This window comes from Lates calcarifer, linkage group LG12 (assembly GCF_001640805.2).
Source record: "Lates calcarifer isolate ASB-BC8 linkage group LG12, TLL_Latcal_v3, whole genome shotgun sequence".
NCBI lineage: Eukaryota > Metazoa > Chordata > Actinopteri > Centropomidae > Lates > Lates calcarifer.
In genome coordinates this window covers 15,347,132-15,369,170 of record NC_066844.1, presented here as the reverse complement: position 1 = coordinate 15,369,170, position 22,039 = coordinate 15,347,132, and the positions used below count along the sequence as shown (strand labels likewise).

General features: G+C 41.1%; 1 protein-coding gene and 2 non-coding genes across 3 annotated transcripts; all 3 read left to right on the top strand.

Moving 5' to 3' along the window:
- The first annotated feature begins 416 nt into the window (after positions 1 to 416).
- Positions 417 to 14,160, top strand: LOC108885631 (G-protein coupled receptor 22). Its single transcript, XM_051074552.1, has 2 exons — positions 417 to 1,330; positions 11,130 to 14,160. Exon 2 carries the CDS (start codon positions 11,241 to 11,243, stop codon positions 12,786 to 12,788), a length of 1,548 nt encoding a protein of 515 aa, XP_050930509.1. The 5' UTR covers positions 417 to 1,330; positions 11,130 to 11,240; the 3' UTR covers positions 12,789 to 14,160.
- Positions 14,161 to 17,994: 3,834 nt separating this feature from the next.
- Positions 17,995 to 18,067, top strand: trnaf-gaa (transfer RNA phenylalanine (anticodon GAA)). Its single transcript has one exon. It is a non-coding gene; the product is annotated as a tRNA-Phe (tRNA).
- A 672-nt stretch (positions 18,068 to 18,739) lies between these two features.
- trnaf-gaa (transfer RNA phenylalanine (anticodon GAA)) lies at positions 18,740 to 18,812 on the top strand. Its single transcript has one exon. It is a non-coding gene; the product is annotated as a tRNA-Phe (tRNA).
- Positions 18,813 to 22,039: the final 3,227 nt, after the last annotated feature.

Below are 22,039 nucleotides of genomic sequence, written 5' to 3'. Positions count from 1 at the left end.
ATTATGAGCAGAAAAACTAGAAACAGGACCAGAGTTGGTCAGTTATTTCAGTCCATGTTTATATGAAATATAATAAATGTCCCAGATAATACCAGCTGCTTCATTGTTTGCTAATGAGCAAAGGACATGCATGTAATGAATCATAGGATAATTAACACATTTTCCTTTAGTTTTGCATTGGCATTGTGTCAGCTAAACCACATCACATATGAATGCATGCACTCTAGTTGCTCTCCCACGTACATAAAGAACATAAAAGTGAACACTGGTCGTGTGGCATTTCTTTGTTTGCACTGAAATGAGTCATGAGGTTCATGCTGACTGTCTCTCATGCTTTCATGTTCGTTCTCAGTATTCCTAAATGACATTATTCAAGTGTATTGAATTGTCTACACTTAGTTTGGTTTCTGTATCAGCTGGTTGTCAGTGTGTTGAACAGGTTTGTTCAGCAGCTGGTTTGATTTTTGTTCCTCTTCACAATGTGCAGATGCCTCCAAGTGAAAATATTTAACCATGAACTGTAGCTTTAATGTATATTCTGTGGTTGTTTGAAGGCACAGCCTCTGAATTGAATGTAAACAATACCAAAAACCGTCAAAAAATAGTCCCGTAAAGTATCAAAGTCAGTGCAGCAGAACCAAAAACCATCTTTCATCCATCTTTCATGTTCCATACATCCCTTGTCAGAACATAGCACAAGTCTGAGCTTTGGGTGTTTTCTGCCTGGAGCTTCTGGCCTGAGGCAGAAATGAGGAGCAGGTTACAGAGGTCTGATAAGCTCACTTCTTTCTTAATTCACACAGCTCTACCTTGAGCCACAAAAGGCTTTATACAACTTATGCAGTTGTCCTCCCCAAGCTCTGGAGCCAGAATCAGTGGACTTACCCTTAAAGTTGCCTGCCACCCCCAATATAATGATGTTTTGTAGATGACATATCATCTACAAAATTACAGACTGGGGCTTTAAAGTTCCACCTCAAAGACAAATACCACCGACAGAGAACGGACAAGTAAGTTTGAAGCTTTAAATCTGGTTTGATCTGAATGACCTTGATAATAGAACGCCACACCTCCCTCCCTCCTTGAGTCCTGACAGCAGGGTCTCCCGTGGATCCAACAGGAGCCTGAGCGCTGCATGAGGACAGTGCAGCCGTGTGTCCATCCCACTGAGCTATGCTGCTGTCAGTGGCCCCTGGCGGAGCTGCTGCTGCTGCTGCTGCTGCTGCTGAGCATGTACTCGGCTGGTCCACAGGACAGAAGGAAGGCTTCCCATCAACACGCACCCAGGTTGCGGACATGGATCGCTAAGAGCACGGCTCCGACGCAAGAGGTAAGAGCGCCGTTTCTACAAAATGATACATGTGTTTTTTCAACTTTTTTTTTTTTTTTTAAACAAACTAATAATCTTTAATAACTCAGTCGTGCAGCCGTTGATGATAAAGCCATTTTAGTGTTGAATGCGCAGCGTTTGGGAAACAGTTGGCACGCAGCAGGTAGCTCCACCAATCCAGTGCAGCAGTAACTTCATTTGCCAATTAAAAAAATACTTTCATTATAGGATGATAGTGTAGTTAGATATTCACTTCTATTTTATTTTTGAAAATACTCCTAGGTTAACTTTTACGCAGCGTAAATATAGAATTATACCATATCGTGTGCATATTTACCAAAGATGTTTATGACTGTAAACATTTTTTTGTTAAAGCACATTATATCCAACTTAATTCAGTCCAAAGACGGGTGCTTAAACCCCCTAACGTGCAGCGCATAGCGCACCGCCCTGTGCTGTTTTGGCACACTGAGCTCTACGAAATATCGATTTAGCAGAGGAATCTGGGTTTTATTAGAAACCTCGGGCTGTATGTGGGAGTAGGTGCTTGACACAGTTACGGGCTCTGAGGCTGTGTATTTCTCCCACGCTCCTGAGGGAGTCCTCGCTGCAGTCCGTTGGAAACATCTCACCCATGCATACTGCACATCAAAGTGGTGGTTGTCTGTTTGGATGAAGAGTGTGTGTTTGCGATGCTTTGCGTTTGTGTTTTGTTGTGTGTGCCAGCAGCCTAAGGGACAAACATGCCTTAAAAATATATTTTAAATGCTATAAACCTCTCGTGATTTTTCGATTGAGATCGTCTTATGTTAGATTAAATAATTAAACTCTCTTCTCATTATTTTCAAGGCAAATGAGGAGCATAACCAACATTTAGGAATTACATTGGTTTGTTAAAGATCCAATTTAGTTATTCACCCCTTGAAGTTGCTACTTCTATGCACATCTTAATTTGAAATGTTTTAAGGTAAACACAACTAAACCATTTTGTTTCCTGTGTGTTTCTTTTTGACTACTTTTATTTTAAAATGTTCTTGTAAAATTTAACAGTAGAGTTTTTCCATAGAGTTTTAACTATAATGCCAAGATTAATATGGTTCCAGTTTTGCAAATGTGAATGGGTTTCATCACCTTGGGTTCTGTCATGGGCATTTTTCCACTATTTTCTGATGTTTTGTAGACCAAATGATGAATTGAAACATAATCAGCATAATGAAAATAATCATTAGTCGCAGTCAGTGATTCATATTTAAGTATTTATACTGCAGCTGTGTTCTGTTAACCGTCTGCAGTTAGACAGCCCAGTGAGATGAACAGTTTCCATTAGAGTTTTGTCAAATGGGGCAATAGGCTGCTCTCAGCGTCTCAGAACTAATCACATGAATCAGGTTTATACTTTCACACGATCCACTTGCTGCTTCATGCAGTTTCTGTTTCAGCTGTTTGTCACAAGCAACAGTTTGTTACAGAAAAAAAGCAACTAAAAAGAGGGATGCACAAAGAAGAAAGATGGTAAAAGTGAAACTAAATGCAGAAAGACACAGCAGGCGAGATGAGGAGCAAGGGTTGGGAGGGGTTAGTTGCAACATTGTGGAGGTGGAGGAAAGCAAAGAGAAGAAGGGAGAAGTCTTGATGAAAGCGTTTGAGTCTGAGCTGTATCTCGGCCGCGCTGTCCCCGTGTTCTGCTGTGGACGACTTTGATTGTGAACATGAAGAAAGGGAAACCAAATCCTGCTGGACACGTGAAGTCAGGAAGTCTTTGTTTGTTTGTGTATGTGTGTGTGTGTCTGTGTATGTATGTGTGTGTGTGTGTGTGTGTGTGTGTCAATACATCATCATCCCCTCTCTGTCTTGCTGCCGCCAGCTCACACACAAATGGATTAATTGTCTAGTAATTGCCTCCGTCTGCAGTTAAGTAACCTCATCATTTTTCACCAAGTGGCTTTCTCTTCAGCATTTGTCATCCATCAGTTGCACCACACACCTTTTGTTTTATCTCTCTCTCTTCTTTTCCCCACCTTTTCTTCTTTCTGCCTCTATCCCGAGCTTAGGTTTTCAATGGCTGGCTATTTCAGGTCTATATCTCTGCTCAGTGATAAATAATTCAGGTAACAGGACAACACAAAGGCCCTCAGTGAAAGGCTGGATACTTTGCTCAAACCTGAATTGCCCATCTACCATTTGGAAAGTCTGTCTGAATAATGGATTTGTTTCCCAATACCAAGAGTATTCTGGTCAGTGGCTAATTTGGCAATAGGTTCACTCACTTACTGTGTGTACAAGTTATCTCTCAGTTTCTTCTTCAGCCGTTAAGCAAAGATATAAATACATTAAAGATGAGTCTTCTGAAGAAGCCCTTTTTAAAGAAGTTGATTTTTTGCTTGAATTTACTCTCTTAGACCTCTATTATTCTCTCTTAGACCACGCTCTGTATTTCTCCATATTTCATGCTGACCTGCTTGCAGTTTCCAGCTGCTCCTCAGCTTCGTTGTGAAATGAGACAAAATATTTATGACTTTGACATAAATGATAATTGGATTTCTGCTTAGAAAGTATGGATGCAACGGACGCAAATAAGGGCTATAAAAACTCTGGACAGGAGGGTCAGTAAACCAATCACAGTGAAGCAAACGCTGTGAGCCTGCTTGTGCCCTCACTGTGTTAACACAGCAGTGACACGCACGATGTACAATAAATACACTGAACCTGTTGTGTTATTGAAGACTGGCATCTTATTTTTGCAGTGTATAAATGCTTCATAACTTTGGAGGAGGTTAAGCCATTAAGTCACATGTTGGCTTTCAATCCAGTGAAAGCCAATACAACAGTACTACAACACTAATTAAACAGTTTTTGAAGCATTGTACATAAACAATACAGAAACAATATAATGGAATCTAATGCAACACCACCAAACTCTATGACCTTCTGAGAAGTTATTATAAAGTTAAATCAACATCTCTAACAAAGTCTCATTAAAAAAAGTATTTGAGTATTTGTTTTGGGCTGTAGCTCCGAATCACATTATACAGGTATTTATTCATGTTGCTGTATCTGCCAGAAATCGATTTAAATCTCTCCAGCTGGATAATTTCAAAATACACAATCTTATGTTAAACTGAATGAATTGTTAAAAAAAACCAAAAAAGCTGTTTGATTCATCTAACTCTCAGCAAGACAGCCAGTAAGTATGTCTCCCAAAATGTCAACCTATTCCTTTAAAATTTAGGTATCTGAATATACAGTGTAATATATACCAGCCAGGCTGTAAGTGTAGAGGTTGTTCTTACATTTGAAGGTCAGAGTAATTCTCCACTGTAACATGTTTTTTGCACCAAAGAGTTGGAAGCTGGAACAGCTGGAAGTCGGACTCAGTAGGGAGTTCTGTATGTACCTGCATTTGATTACTTACATTTACAACCCTGTGATATACTTGTCTGTATTCATCTACTGCTACAAAACCACTTAGACTCAGCAGGTGTCCTTTTGCACATCTGTGTGTGCACATGCATGTAAGAGTGCACAAATGTATGAATATAAATGTGTGTGTGTCTTGGTCTCCCAGGTCAGCTGTGCTGAGGATGAGCAGTAGCCTGCGAGTGTTTTGCTCTGACATGACATTTTGTCTCCATCATGGCGTGGTGACTGGAGAGAGCACTCAAATACCAGCTTTATGTCTCAGTAGGGAGTCTGTGTCTGCACACGCGGCGTGCGCACGCACGCACACACACACACACACACACACACACACACACACACACATACACACATGATTGTATACATGTTCTGTGTTCCCATAGCTCCAGCCTTTCTGTTGTGTTGTTACTCACCCTCTCACACTACAGACTCCCATGCTTGAATGCTGTCGTGTCTATTCTTGTACCCTGCTTTGTCTTAAGTAATGTCTGGTGAGAATCACAGCTCCTGCTGAGTTTTATGGTGGCATTGTCTTGACAAGTGATGGCAGCTGCCTTTTTGGCACAAAGGGGGAAATGATCAAACTCCTGGAAGCCAGAAGAAAGATGTCTGTTTTAATAACTCCTGTGACAGCAAAAGTCACCTGAAAGTATCTGTTATTTGATTACAGTCTCATTGCATTTACTTTACCTTAGAATAAAATATCATAATTAGATGCCCATCCTGATCATTCACTTTTTTCTGTCCTGCCACCACAGTGACACGTGACTCCCTCAATGACAGAAACGTCATACTTTTCCCCACAAGCTTCCCTCGGTCGAGTTGACAGTCTGATTAGATTTTCAGGCACCCTGCTGCATAACTTTGCATCTTAATGGAGAAAAACAGATTTTCTTCAATCTACTATAATTCACTGATGCTTTAAGATACAGAGTTCATAGCGCCCATGTGTTGTGGGGGAAGAGAAATACGTGGATACGTTCAATATGAAATACATTTTTAGCTTAATGACATAGGTTTGATAATATTACCTGTAGCATTTTTAGCAGTAGTCCAGTATTGAGTCACAAGATGGTTATGGTAACATTATCTGTAACATATGTTAGCATCGTCATTGCTAACATGAGTAACTAAGTGCCAACTTAGCACTTAGTTAAAAGCGACATTGCGCCTATCAGTAAGTACAGTCCTCTCAGAGCTGCTAGCATGGCTTAATCAAGGAATTAGTAACTTACATTTCCGTAATTATACAGTGTTATCACTCAGGTGGAATCTGGTTCTGCTTAGTATACCACTGGGAGCATAAGATTAACATATCCAACACATGTTGCTCCCAGTCTGATTTAACCATAGTCTTTCTGTCCTGCAGTTGATAAAAATCTAATTTTCTGCAATAAAATATACTCCCCATTATTATTCATGTACTTTTCTTCTGCATTCCTGCCTTCTCACTATGTATCATTTTGACAACCTGTTACATCAGCTTGTCTCACAGGAATAGCAGGATTATCTTGACTGCCATTCATCTTTTTAATCTTTGTGCTGCTGCTTCTGGGAACTGAGTGTAGCTGTTCAATTATACATGCTACACAGTCGCTTGTCACACACTTTCTGGCTTCCTACACCAGAGGGGAAAAGGTTGTAGAGCATCGTCTTAGATCTGTGTGGAAAACGGTGGCTCTGCATGTGAATTCACCCCCCTGCTGAACCTTTGATGCACTATTATAGGAAAAATGTGTTTTCTTATCAGACCAGGCTGTGGTGTTCAGTTGTTGTTTTGTGATTAAGTGTAGTATTTTTTTTTTCTTTTAAATTGCACTTTTTACTAAACCTGCATTGAATACCTACAGTGTTTTTCTACAATCCACAGGGAACAGGCCTAAATTGTTAGATTCAAGTCAGGCTATTGAGGTGAAGAGATTCAATGGTAATTAGATCATCCATTTACAGCATCATCCATATACAGCATGGCTTGTGGTGCTGCAATCTGCTCTACCAGGGCCACTGTTAGTGGAGAATACCTCATTTTTTTGCAGCAAAACCTGATGTTCACCATTTAGCCTCTAAATTGTCAAAAAGTTTTAATTCTATACTTGATTATCATGAAAAATGATGGTTTCCTGTTAGGAATTAAGGGGATGACAAAGCAATAAAACAAGCATCCATAAACAGGTCACATAAAAAATTGCCTATTAGACATTGTAAATATTTACATATAAATGAGATCAAAGAAAAGACCAGAAACACTCATCCCAACTGAATCGAAAACAAAGGATAAGGACCCAGATGTTATGTCAAGTGCTGTGCAGAATAAAATGACTGTTTACATATTGCATATCTGTATCTCTATTTTTGCATTTTGCACTGAAAATATCACAGACATCAACTGTATCCAGATTTGACCAGAAATAAGATACATTATCATCAAACAGTAAAATGTGCTCAGAAGTGAAAAGCGCATCACATATGTACTGAAGCTTTTCTTAAAACTCAGAGTTTCCAGTGCATTTTTGACAAAAAGCGTAGTATCAATTCTGGGGGAAACCTGGTATAACAACCACAACTTGTCTTTTTACACTTCTGTGATTGCACAGATTAACGAAAGAAAATATAATGTGTTTATTAATGAGCTTCAGTGGTGCTAGCAGGTATATTTTGTTTGTTGCTAGCTGTTCCCCCTTGGACCCAATCTTTATGCTAAGCTAAGCTAATCAGTTGCTGGTGGTAGCGTCATATTTAGAGACGTAAGACCGGTTTCAATCTTTTCAATTAATCCTTGGCAAGAAAGCTAATAAGCGTGTTTCCTAAAGTGGCAAACTATTCCTATTACCTCAGGCTCTCAGAAGAGCTTGAATTAAAGATGCAAATCAGACAGCCAGTATTAAGGCCTTCAGAAAACTCATATGCTCACACAGGACTTTTCGGTTCTTGACATCGTCCCCAGATGAAAATGTGTTATGACTCACTTCCGATCTCATTATACAGTCAGAGGTTTAGAAGGAGAAGGTGCTGCTGGGATGGTACAACCACATATTAAATGCATCATCTTTATGTGACCTCTGCATGGCCCTCAGTATGTCAGGGTATAAGTGAGATTATTGCTTTCTGCAAAGCTAGAAAAAGGTCACACACACACACTCACTTGGAGCACTCCCTGGTGAGTGTCTCCAACTGGCAGGTGACTTAATTAGGAAACCATCTTAAGAAATGCTGCTGGTTTCACACTCACCTTACAAGACTTAACCTAAAACAACCTTGAGATCAAGCCTGAGATTTTTAACAACCAAGCTTGTGGATAAAAATCTGTGTGAAACAGTGCAGCACTCTCTGTGACCAGGCATGAGGCACTTTGGGTCAACTCAGGGTCATATTGATTGATTTTTCACACTTCTGCCTCATGTGAATGTCGTTTCCAGCTCAACTATTTAATTTACAGGGAGCTTAAAGAGCAGCATGTGTAGAAAACCAATGTAACAGTGTACAAAAAATTACTGTATGAAAATCATACCAAAACCAGTACTCCCTAAAAATAGATGCTCAGCACAGCAAAGCCATTAATCCCTGTATTACAGAATCCTGAATAGGATAGCATACAGCTGCTGTGCCTTTCTATGATCAGATTGCTTTTCTCCAGCGATTTTAAGATTGGCAATATCTGTCCACCTTTTCTGTGCTAAACGTCTAACCTGTGCAGCCATCATGCAGCTTTTCACTCTGGCAATCATGAGTTTAGTCTTTAGGGACTGAAGCGGCCTGCTGGGGACTGGAGGCAACCAGGAAACCAGCAGCAGTTGGGGGGAAGGCTGATGTAAGACTTTAGAGTGGAAAAAAAACTGCCACCTCTGCTCCCTGGGACATCTTGTTTACCAGTGCTGCTGGCTCGCACTTCTTTTCTACTTCCTTCCCTCACTCAGCCATTTTCTGTAATCTGTCTCAGCTCTCCGGCAGGCGCTTCACATGTCCTACTTACAGGTGATGCGTGCCTGCTTTTAAACAAGAATCCACTGCGTCTCCAAAAATCTACATTTCCATTTCACTTCAGCTTCCATCCAAGCCTCCTCTGAGCCCCTTATCTTTCCCAATTCCAGTCTTTGTTGGCCATCAGACAGTCTGCTCAAATCGGACCAGCTGGAAACCTCCAACATGAATCGAACAAAGTGGCGGCATGGTTGTGCTCATGCACACCTTCAATTTTTTACTTGCTGTTTTTTCCCCCTCTACCTTCCCCAGTGTCCCTCCTTTCATTTCTCCTCAGATCCCCAAGAGATTTCTCTGTTCTTACAGTTTTAAACCAAACCACAAATCTTTATTCGCCAACTGCTTCCTCACTACTAGCTCAGGCAGTGTCGTAGAAACGTTCCACTTTTTTCCACAAGGTCTACAGTTTGTTTATAGTCTATTACTGAAAATCATTTAAAGGAGAGTGCCGTTGTTCTTTGGGGACTTCTGTTTCCTCTCACATTCTGCTTTGTACGATGCCCAGGGAGACAAAAAGGGAACAAACAAGCAGTCCTACTGTAATGTGGATTATTAGAGGCAATATATCAGTTACAGAAAGTGTGATCATTGCACTCTGTTGTTGACTCCTTGAGTCAACACTCAACAGACCTTTTTTGGTCCGCTTTATCTTTTTTCCATGGGAACGTAACGTCTCTGTTTTGTAATTGGGAGGGTTTTTTTTTTTTTTTAACTCTACTACACCACCATCTCACCACCATGTCACTGTCATGGTGTCACCAAAGACCTCTGTATAACAGACTTCAATACCATAGCACCTGTGCCCTCATTAATCTAGACCCTTGTAGTGTGGTTGCCATGGAAACAGAAACGGGGAGATAAATGAATCCATCACTCAAACGAATGTCACATTTCCGGGGTGTGAGTTGTGCAGAGGTTGACGGCTGAGAGTTGATTAGTTGTGTTGTTTTGTTTCCTGCGCTCTTGACTCGTAAGTTCATCATCAAACCTTTTACACACCTGATGCTGAGATTTCTACCTCTTGATGAATTTAGGGGAGAGGAAGCTGTGGATTTAATCATTCAATTGATTTCCCGCAGGTGCAATCAGTAGCCGACCTCCAATCAATGACGAGCGAATGTGTTTTACACACTGCCTTTAATCTTGTGGTTGTCAGTGCAACAGTGAGATGCTGACTGCGTACATACCATTGCTGTGTGTAACGAAAAAAACTTTAAAAAAAAAAAAAAAATTACAATTGACCAGTGAGCTGTAGCAGTGCATATCAGCAGCTAACACCAGGCTTGACTAACTGCCAAAATGCCATTTATAATGTTATTGAAGAGAAGGACTTTATATCAGTATTTGATTTAAACACATCAGTAGAGCAGGACTGTAAAGTAAGTGAACACAAAAAAAATGTTCTTCAAGAATTTATGTGAATGAATCTGTATGAATAGAAAAAATTGTGCCTTTTAACAAGATACAGGTACCTACCAGCAGATAGATAAACTGTTTTGTATGCTCAAAAAGAACTCCCAGTCTTTGTGCTAAGCTAAGCTAAACACCCCCTAACTCCAGCTACATTTCCTGTTGAGCTATTCTTTTAATGTGTAAAATATGCTTCAGTAAAACTTAAATAAGGTTGTTTTGGTAGATTTAGCTATAGTCAAAAAGGTCTGTTTCCTGCATCTGTTTGAGATCACATTAATCTCTCTGAAACCTGCATTATGATTGATGTTTACCTTTGGTTTATTCTGCAGCTGTTCCCTCAAGCACCTCCACAGTATATTTTAGTGAATCAACTCTTCAGATGTGACACTGATACCTCAGTGAATTAACTTAAGTAGTCATCAGTTTGGCTGAAACCCTTCTACAACCTAATAAATGTGCTCGTTTGGCAGCAGAGGTATTTTAAATAAATCATGTGGTGCGCTACAGCTGGCAGAGCAGAGATCACAACCAATTTTGTGTAAGTTGCTGAACATGTTGTTTTTACTGAGAGGCCAGTTGATTGCCTGTGGGTCTGATTACTTAGCTCCATTCAATTTGCCCATTCCCCTGAGCCCCAGTACACTTTAGTGATATTGTGGTGGCCTGTGGTTCTGACAGCTTGTGTGCTGGTCTCAGGCTGTGGCTGAGCCAAAATGGTAATCAGAGATACTGATAGGAGACAGATTGAAGGCTGGATTGATGCATAATGCAGCACCTGTTCAATCTGCAGATGCTTGGGTTGATATATGCACACGAGATAGATAGATAGATAGATAGATAGATAGATAGATAGATAGATAGATAGATAGATAGATAGATGTGATCTCTATGTTACAGATGTCTGACATGCCATGAGAGAGAATAATGTGTTTTGATTCACTCCTCCACAGTTCATTTCTCATCTGTCTGCACTGTGCTCCTGTCTCCCCAGTGCTGTCATCAAGCTGTTATTCATCCCTGCATCATGGAGGCTCAGCCTGGTGCATCATGGGAGCTCATCAACGTTGTGACAGATACAATATATGAGGACTGAGAGGTCGTCATGGAGACTGACAGCTATACCTCAAGCCCAGCCACCACTGACTGGGTTGGGACGGTGGCCGGCATAGAGGGAACGGGAGTCCTTCAGGAGCAGGGAGGAGGGGGCTCGTCCAGCAGCCCAGTGTCCTGGTACATGCCATACTCACTGGGCTTCCAGGTCTCGCTCACGGCCTTCCTCATGCTGGAGCTGGTGTTGGGTTTCAGCAGCAACCTGACAGTGCTGGTACTCTACTGCTCTCAATCCAATTTAGTGGACTCGGTGAGCAACATGGTGACTGTCAATCTGCACGTGCTGGATGTGGCGGTGTGTGTGCTGTGTCTACCGCTCACCCTGGTGGTCGTGCTGCTGCCTCCAGGACCAAACCTTGCCCTGATCTGTTGCTTCCATGAAGCCTGTGTCACCTTTGCCAGCATCGCCACCGCCATCAACATCCTGGTAATCAGCTTGGACCGATATGACATTTCAGTACGGCCGGCCAACAGGCTGCTGACAACCCGCAGAGCAGCGCTGCTCCTGACTGCTGTTTGGGTCACCTCAGTAGCTGTGTTTTTTATCCCATTCTTGGAGGTGCAGTGGTCCAGTGGAGAGGGATCGGAGGAGAAAGGGCAGGTGGCACCCTTGCCTTTGTCTTCAAATGGCATCAGTGCCACAGTGGTGCCAGCATGGCGTAACCGGACACTGCTGTGTGTTGGCGGGCAGGGCAATCACACAGGCCTGGGTATGCATTACCATCTTATCCTACAGGTGCCCATCTTCTTCACCACTGTGGCAGTCATGCTCTTCACCTACTCCAGAATATTGAGGGCCTTAAACATCCGCATTGGCTCCCACATGAAAAAGACCCCACGCTTCAGAGGCCCCTCCTGCAGGGGGCGCCACAAGAGACAGAAAAAAAAGAGAGCAGGGCTCAGAATGATTGATGGCAGGGAGGTAGGAGGAGAGCAATGCACCACAGATGGTACCAAACAGCTCAGTCACCCTCCTCTCATTCCTTCCCCCTCTCCCACCCCCACAGCTACCTCCCCCCCTGCCCTGTCCTCATCTGCCCCGCTGGTCACCTCTGACACGGGTGCTGCCACCTCCATGCCAGCCACCATGGGTGTTCAGGCCTCTGTGTCGGCAATCATTGCCTTGCGGAGGGCAGTGCGGCGACACAGGGATCGGCGGGAGCGCCAGAGGCGGGTGTTCAGGATGTCCCTCATTATCATCACCACCTTCTTGGGCTGTTGGGCTCCCCTCTCTGTCATCAACATGCTAATCCTTGGCATCGGCCCCAGTGATGCCCTGATCAGCCTGCGCCTCTGGTTCCTAGCCCTCGCCTATGGCACCACTGTCTCCCACCCTCTGCTCTACGCTTTCACCCGACAGAAGCTGCGCCGTGCCCTCCGTGCCAAGGTTAAAAAGAGGGTTGTGTCCCTGCTCCAAGTAGACCCTTCGCCTGGAGGCACTGTCATACACAACTCCTGGGTGGAAAACAGAAAAACCAGCCGGCAGGTGCGGCTGGAAGCAAGCGAAGGTACTGACCGTTGCCTGGCAGAGGCCCTGTGAGACTGGCACTATTTGCTACTGTAAGTTGTTTCATTAGAAAACTCACTGGTGCGTGAAGCCAGTATAAGAAATGTGAAAAACACATTTCCACCTCTGGGAGATGTTTTAGCGTAACCACCAGCAGCAAGCCCAGCCTAAACACAGCTAACTTTCACCTCAGGCAGCCGTGGAAGCAGGATGCTGTCGTCACTGTGGCACGCACAGCCTTTGCAGCTGAAGAAAATCATACAACAACAAAACACACAAGTGTATATAATTTGCACTCTGTCAAATGCTGAAGTCTGTTTACATATGGAGTTGTATGATAGCGCGCTCTCACAGTGGTGCTTACATAACTGCTCCAAAGAATGTGTTCAGCTAGCAGATGATCTGATCTGCCTCCTGCTCAAATGCTCCAAGGCAGCTTTAAAAAATGTTGATACACTTAAAACACATCAATACTCAACAAACTCTTTGAATGTATTTAATTTTGTCTCTGCCTTAATTCTGTTTGGCTAGATGCCGTGTTGTGTATTCTGAACAATGAATATTCACAAGCAAGACTGCCACATGAAACATGAAGACGAGACAAGATGTTCATATGTTTAGGAGGGTCAGTACATAGAGCACAGGTAAGGCACAGGTCTGAGGACAATTAAAGTGTGAAATATTAAATGCAGTTTTGCTTTAGCTTTAGTTATTATACATACAAATGTTACAGTGTTTATATAAAATCTTGCAAAGTTCCTTGATATCAATGCAACTCTTTTTGTCCCAAGTTTGTATCAAATGGTGTAATTTGTTGGTGTTTTCGCGTATACTGCAAGGGGAAGGTAAGCACAGGCATTTAAAGGATAGTTTGACATTTTGGAAAATATGCTCATTTGCTCTCTTGCAGATAGTTAGATGTTCAGATAGATACCACTCTTAATGTCTTTATAGTAAATCTGAAGCTGGTTAGTTTAGCTTAGCACAAAAACTGGAAACAGGGAAATTGCTAGCTCGGCTACTGTCAGTCAGTAGAGAGAATTTGTTAATTAGTGAGCTTTAGAGGTGTTAGAGATATTATGTTTAGAGGTGTTTCCAGTCTTTATGCTAAGCTAAACTAACAGGCTGGCTGGCTGTACCTTCATATTCACTTAGAGACATGAGAGTGGTGTCAATCTTCCTCTCTGACTCTTGGTAAGACAGTGGATAAAGATATTTTCCAAAACGTCTAACCATGACTTTAATCTGTAAAGACGATATTTATCTTATGAGTCATCAGGTGTTAAAAGAATTACAGGTTGTCAGCTGGCTGAAGAAGCTAGTTAGGGTTAGACTGTAAAATGGACAGGTTTTGGACAAAATAACAGGGAAACCTTCAATAAAATGCAGTCCAGTTCATCACCAAAAATAATCAAAACAACTGTCACATTCAGTCAGCATGTCTCTGACACACTCTACAAAAGCTGAATATTTAAAGCATAAATAGTATTTATTGCAGGTCTATTGCTTTGGATTGCATTATATTAAAGGTGTCCCTGTGTCTAGGTTTTGGCGTGCTGAAAGCATGCATTTCTCTTTTGAAATAACATTTGTGTACATGATGTAAATATTGATCAGATTTGAATTTACTACATGTGAAGTCTACACTACCAGTCACTTGGTCTGTATGTGATTATAGACTTAACTTTTCTTTATCAAAGGAGCATTTCAGTTGCAGCTGGCTCATCTCTGTCAGCATCCAGACATCTGTTCCCATGGGTCAAACTTAACCTTAGTGTTCAGCAAACACTATAACCGAGCACTGACAGGTTGGTGCGATTATTAATAATACTAGTGTTTGCTGTTGACTTTGTTGTACCTGTGTGTATGTTTCACTGTTCTAATGCTGTACTCACAGTGGGACTCAGTACAGAGGCAGTGAGATTTCTTTCACACACACTTAATGTGTTCTTGAATGTAAACACATTAAATATATATAAATATAATACTATATGTACACCAAGAATATGCTATCTTTACAGGTTTTCTTCATGGTGTTGTTTTTATGTGAATGTATCACCATGCAAAGTTGAATTAAATCAATAAATATGAAATATTGGGGTCTAAATTTGCTGGTTTTACTCTTTACTCGTGACCTTGGAATTTGTGTAGCTGTTTGCTATATGGTTGGTACATGTGGTACAGCTACTGTGTTACAGACATTAAAAAAAAAAAAAAAAAAGCCCCAGCAGGACCAGGGGGTTCCCAGGCTTTATCTGGCTGAACAGTCTGGTCACCACTGGCCTTGGGTGAAGCTGTAATAGCTGCATTGTTTTTTCTCATGAGGAATTTGACGTTAGAGAGGAGACCTGTCCGGGGGGGAAGGGCAGCACGAGGATACTGTACAGCTCTGTCCATCTCGCTCACATGATAATTTCTTCAGTACCCGAAGGGACACGCAGTGATATACTGCTGAGCTAAGGAACATCGTGTCCTCTTGGACAAAACCATACATTGTTGCAATAAATAAAACACACTTGTTCTGCAATTCTCCGTGGTCCGTGTTGACCAGAGACCGCTTCTTCCAAACAGTATACTGTTTTTGTGCATGTGCTCACTTAAAACAATCAGAGCGCGGCCAGCAATATAGTGAGTGGGCGGTGCTGTTTGTGTGTGTGTTAATTTTAGCATTGTTTTGTCACTGTTGGTATGGTAAAAAACTTCACCGTTGAACTGGCTACATGCTCTATGATGCTTCGCTGTTTCAGTGGGTGCATCCATGGTGCAGTGTGGGTGCCCACAGTAGGCACTGATCACTCACCTGGCAGTGTTCATGTCATGCTCCTCCCTGTGAGTTCTTCGCCGTAAACCCTAGTTCAAAAGCTGCCAGCATGCTGTTTGAAAACTTTGCGTGGGATTTGTATTGTGCGGGCGGGAGGCGCTCCAGACCTCTACAGTATAGGAAAAAAGAAGGTCATCTATGTGGGATGAAGCCTGCAGGGCAAAATAATTCAGTGGCACTTAAACTTTACGAGAACAATCAGGCGACTGCTTCTACTTTATTTATTTATTTATTTATTTGCATTTTAACATAACGTTTGGATCAATTGACATTTCATTTCTAACATTGACAAGCAGCCCATATAGATTGACATAATATATACACTGCAACTCAAGAGTGACCCCTAAAGTTAGTAGTGGACTTTACACACACACACACACACACACACACACACACACACACAGTTCTCCCAACCAATAGTCCGTAAAAGAAGAGGGAGGAGGAGGAAGGAAGAGAGATGAGAAGAGATGCCATGAAAAGCTGCAGGCTTTTCTTGTGGCAAATATTTCTAATTTGTGTTTCAGTCTCAGTTTTGTTTATTGTGTTCAATAACTTGTAACTATAACTGTAACTAGTTCCTCGAGAACTGAAGCCGTTAATTTTTCTAATTTTGATATTCTAACCAATGACAACGTATTAAGAAGGATTGTAAGGATTATGATAGTCGATGACAGCTGTTGATTTTGTTTTGATATGTCGAATTGTAATTTCAAAAACTGTTGCTGGCTGGATGATTTAGCTAAACAAGATATTATAATACTAACGGCAGTTATCACTTGTTGCCGTAGAAACGGTCAACAGTCAAGCTGGATAATAAATAATTATAAATAAGATAAGATGCATTGTATCTTGTCTTGATTCACCTTTTGTATTTACTTCCTTTTTATGAAAACATGTTTCAGTGTGATTTGAAAATATATACACACTTTGTTATTATTATTTTCAATATTATACATCTTAATAGGAAGTTTTTCATTGCCACTGTCACCAAGACTCTGTAAATAATATAGATAGTACAGTCTAGATTTGGTCTACCTGTTACAATTTGGAATATAAATTTAAAAAAATTACTTAACTTCATCATACTTTAAGTAGTTTATACCAATGCATCAGCAATCCATCAGAGTTTGCATTCTTTAAGTAGTAAGTTACATTTTCACAATTGTATTTATGTAAAAATTCACTCATTGTATTGTTGCTGTGCAAGGAACAAATACTATTGGCTATGTGTACATTTTTATATGACTTAACAGTGTACTATAGTTCTGTGCTGAGAATATAAAAGCAAAGCATTCTTGAAGTATTGCTTTTATACTGGTTGGAATGAAATTGTACATGTAGTACTGAAAAGAGGCAGGAAACCCCACTGTGAATCAAACAGCATGATGATCATGTACAGCACTGTACACTGGAGGCTCATGTGATGATGCAGTTACTCAAGGGATGCAGAGCAGATCCTGCTGCTGATTTGAACACTCAGTTCTCTTCCAAACAACCAAACATTATTGGAATGAAAACTACACACTGTACTGGTATTGTTGGAAAAGCATCAGCACAGACTGCCAGACTTTTAAGTGGGGAGTGAAAATACTTAAGGACATAATTAGGGCCCCTCTGCCCTCAACATCTGCCACATCAGCTGCATCTGTAATGGCTTTAGCACCATGGCTGACCTCTTCAGTCGTCGGCTCCTTGCTGCCTTGCTGTCTGGCAAAATGTATTGCCGTATCGTGTGTTTACAAGATACATTTTAGGTAATACATTTTTAAGTCCCAGTAATGAAGTAATGAAGCTGGTGAGTTTCATATAAACCACTGGACAAATAACTCTAAACAAACTCAAATAACTTTCCCAAATATTAACCTCTGTCCTTTCTATCTTGTAGCTTTTGCATCTACATGAATTCCTTTATGTGCCAGTGTGAGTGTGGTTGTTGTCGTTTTCTGTTGTTGCATATATTTTTTTTTCTGATCAGTCATTTTCTCTTGTTAGTAAGTGTGTACAGCAGTCTTGATTTATATGCCTTTAAGATAAGGAGTTGTACACCTCCTGATACTCACTGTTCCACGTGGAAGCCAAAATAAAACAATAAAATCAGGTGTGTGTGTGTGAGAGAGAGAGATTGCACATTCAACCTTACCCTTGCGCATTGTACTGTCAGCCTATTACACCACATTCTAAGAGCAACAAGAGTGTATTGACACATATTAGACAGGAGGCTATTTGCTCTTTATAACTGAAGAAACAGTTTTTAGACACTAGATAACTAAAATGGCCTTGCAGTATTTGTTAAAGTAATTGTTGTGAATAATGCAGGGAATGTAAAAAGTATTAGTTGTGTCTGTGGTACAGGGGATCCTATGCTAGATAGCCATCTAGTGGACACTTCCACAAATTGCACGAGTTACACTTTCAGCAGCCGAAATAGCTCAGTTGGGAGAGCGTTAGACTGAAGATCTAAAGGTCCCTGGTTCGATCCCGGGTTTCGGCAGCAAATGGGCAACTTTTGAAAGCTTATGAAAAATTTAAACAATAGAGTTTGTGCTTTAGGATGCAATCCATAATGAGAAGAGCGAATGTAAGAACACGTCGTTATTCAGTTCAAGAGAAGAAACTAACTAACACTTCAACTGTAACTTGTCCTTATCCTTTGCGTTATATGTAACTGTCAAATTTACGCTGTATGTGGGCACACTACCTACACATACAAAAAAAAAAAAAAAAAAAAAAAAATAGCGGGTGTGCGAGTTAGTCTACTCATTTAATGGAACTGTCTGTGGTATGTTTTACACCCAAAACAAAGTAGACTAATGTAATCTCTCTGCAGTCTGACTGATCTGCAGCAGGCATTCTTAAGTTTAGGACTGAAAATCGATTGAATTTTGAACTTAGTTTATCTTTACCATTACTTTAAGGGCTTTTTATAGGGTATTTATGTCATGCAGCATTAATTAATTTTCAGAGGACGAAACATTTTAGCGGATAATAACATCCAGCAGTAGTACATTTAACAGCCAATAGGTGGCAGGACTGAGTTTCAGCCTAGTAACTGAAACTATACTCGTAGTTACAGACTGTGTATATATACAGTACAGCTCAGGTCACACACACACGTCTGCGGTCTAAGTACACATGGATTATTACAGCGTTTCCATTCGAGCAAGCCGAAATAGCTCAGTTGGGAGAGCGTTAGACTGAAGATCTAAAGGTCCCTGGTTCGATCCCGGGTTTCGGCAAGCAGTGTGTACAGTTTTATATTTAAATGTTGGTTGAGGTCAGCAGGAACGATATTGCTCGTAGTGTCGTCAAATCGAGTAATTACTCGAGACTTCGCTTTCATATTGTAGCCTTACAGTACTGCACATGAAGTGATGCAGAATACAGGTGGTGTATGAGACAACTACTACATGAGGTTTAAGTCGTTATGTTACAGTAAAATCCTCATCCGGACCAGTCTTCAGATTGTAATTATGACTGACACATGTAGTGTATATTTAGCTGCTGCCTAAGAACTATATAAACAGTATTATTTATTGAAATTTTATTTCTCCATCCCAAGCAGATTAATAAAAAGTTAGTGAGTGCCTTTGGGCTATAATGTCAGGAATGCTTTTTTATTACACCTAAGTTCAAGTGATGGATTTTTTTTTTCTTAAGTAGCCTGATGTAATACCAAACTAAAAACTAAACTGCTAAGAGACAAACAAAAATCAGCACAGAGGAGGAGGCAACAGGGAAACACTGATGGGTAGAGTTTGGTTCAGTGGGTTTCAGTCTGGTCTCGCTGAAACACATTGGCATAAAATAAGCAATTATGTAACAAAGACAGCTTTTTTCTAAAAACATATTTAGGTCACATCAGACAATCTATCATGATGGGAGAGTCGACTTTTTATGGTATTTTTTGAGGTTTTGCCCCTCTCTCAGCTGTTCTAACCTGTCAGCCGAGGCATGTAGAGGCAAGAGGGACACAGTCCAAGAGAGCAGGTCCAGGCCACGGAGCACCGAACAGGTCAGGGATTTGCGTCATTCTCATTGAAACCTGAATGAATGGCCGACCGGCTTTCTCTGGTGATGTGCTAATCACCAGTGCATTGATAATGAACAGGCAGAAAGTGGTTCAGGGAGCTAATGATGCAGGAGATCAACGGGGGGCGGGTGTTAAAAAAAAAAGGTGCAACATGTTCTAGTGTGCTGCAGGGAAACTGTGAGTCTGAGTGTGTGTATCTGCACACAGAGTCCATAGAATCACACTCACTAGGAAAAGCTAACAATGACAGGAAGAGAAATAACAAGGAAACAGAGAAATCTGAACAGGGCAAATTTGAAAACACACTTTTTAGTCTTGATACAAATTTCAGTGATAACAGAACTTCCTGCAAAATTAGATCCATTGTTCAGCCTGTTCCTGAAATTTGTTTGCTTTTGTCTGTTTTACGACTAGCTGCAATAACACAAGCTAACATTTGATTGATTTCCCGGGGTGAAATTACGTATTAGAGGCAATGTATCACAAGAAACAGGCAACAGAGGCAGGAACAGGATACAGATAAACCACAACCATCAATAATCGTAATTGCATTCTTGTAGTCTTATTTTTAAAGCTGCATGTACCTGCGGAGTCCCACAAAGAACAACAGCCCCTTTTCTTCTCTATGCTTCTTTAATTTACCCTACTCACCCACCATCACTGCCACCTCCACCAAATGATGCTCTCTTTGCAGTCCAGAAGAAATGTGGGGGAAAAAAATGTCACATTACCCACTTCACTGCATTCCAGTCAACACTTTAGTGGTTAAAACACAGGTTGCAGCGGTAAAACTATTTAACTACTTGTCTGACTTCTAATACCACAAATAATGCACAGACGCAATCATTGGAAAATCAAAGTTAAAGGTGTTATTCAAATAAGAGTAATGTTCATTCTATATTTTTCCAAATGGGAACTAAGGGAATCCTGAATTCCAGTTTAAAATCAAATACACAATTCCTAGGCAGTTTGAGGGGAGGATTTCTGGTGAGAATGTGACGATATTTGATCTTCATTCTTGGAAGCCCTCCCACAGCAACATAATGCACATATTTTCCTGTAGATATGTGTTTTTAAAATGCTTTTTAATGCAGTAATGTAGCATTAGCTGGCTGCAGGTGAAACAGACTAATAATTGTGTTTGTGTGTTTGAGGGGTATGAGGCTCAGACTATAATATGCATATCTTGTGATCTTTACTCATCTCTACTTGTTTAAAACAGTTAGTTGACAATTCTACTGTGTTCTTTTTTCTCATTTGTTGCTCTGTAATTCATTGCCCTGTGTTCTGCGCTGTCCATTATGTAAGATCTCCCTCTCTCTCTCTCTCTCCCTTCTCATTGTGGCCTACACTATGTGTTTTCACTGCTATAGTTTGGTTTCCTGGTGGCTTTGTTCCTGCTGCTCTTGGAGAGCTACAAAGAACGCCTGAAGATGCCAGTCAAGCTCTAAACCAATTCAGTTTGGTGGCTGAATGAAACCCGCAGGTGGAGAGCGGTCCAGAGAACCAAGCGGATGGACGGGTGCAGGGGAGAGGATGTTTTTGCTCTAATTAATCAAAACTCTTTTCAGTCTAGTTCCACTTCCAAGCAGCTCCCACAGACGTCCTCGTCAGTTTGGCATCGCTTAAAGGCTTGCATAACTGGAGCAGAAGTGACTTCTACCCAACAAACTCCCCCGTTTCTGTCCTATTTGCATAACAGGTTGAGCTCTAAATAGTAGAGTGGTCGATGTAATTCTAAGGTTCTGCCATAATCCATGCTCACCCACTGACGTGACCTCACTTACTGGGACACTCAAGGTAATGGAGCTACAATAAATGTTTAGACTAATTTTAATTGTGCTTGTGTCCTTTTTGGTTTTGACATGTCAAGATGTCTGTTGTGAAAAGGTCTATGGACAGTCTCTCTGCATATGTTGAAGGGGCACTTAAATTCTTGCCATATGTAAAGGCGCTCAGAAAATCATGAAAGGTTTCTATGCATTCTCTGCTGTTGGATGCCTCAAGCCATTGTTGTCATCACCTGGTTGTCAAACATGTTGACAAATGAGTTCAAGTTGTTGACACAAGAATACAAGACTATATGTCTCACATGAAAATGAATGTGGCTCAACACGTTTCTCTCGTCATAGAAAGCATAGCAATTAATATTCATTAGCTGTCGCATAGTTCAAAGAAGTGTGACCCTAAACTGGAGAGATCTGGCCTAGAGAAGTGAAGTATACCAGTGTTTTTCTAAGATGGTCTTGTTGTGAAACCCTTGTGACATAACCCACCATGATGCATACAGTCCAAATATGACAAGGAAAGGTTGTCTAAGGGAACAGAGTATGACCTCGCTTTTGTCCTCTGAGACAAAAAGGAGGCATTGTCCACTCAGACTAACTGAGTAGAAAGTAGCAAACCCACTCACTGTTCCTTGAACAAGCTCCA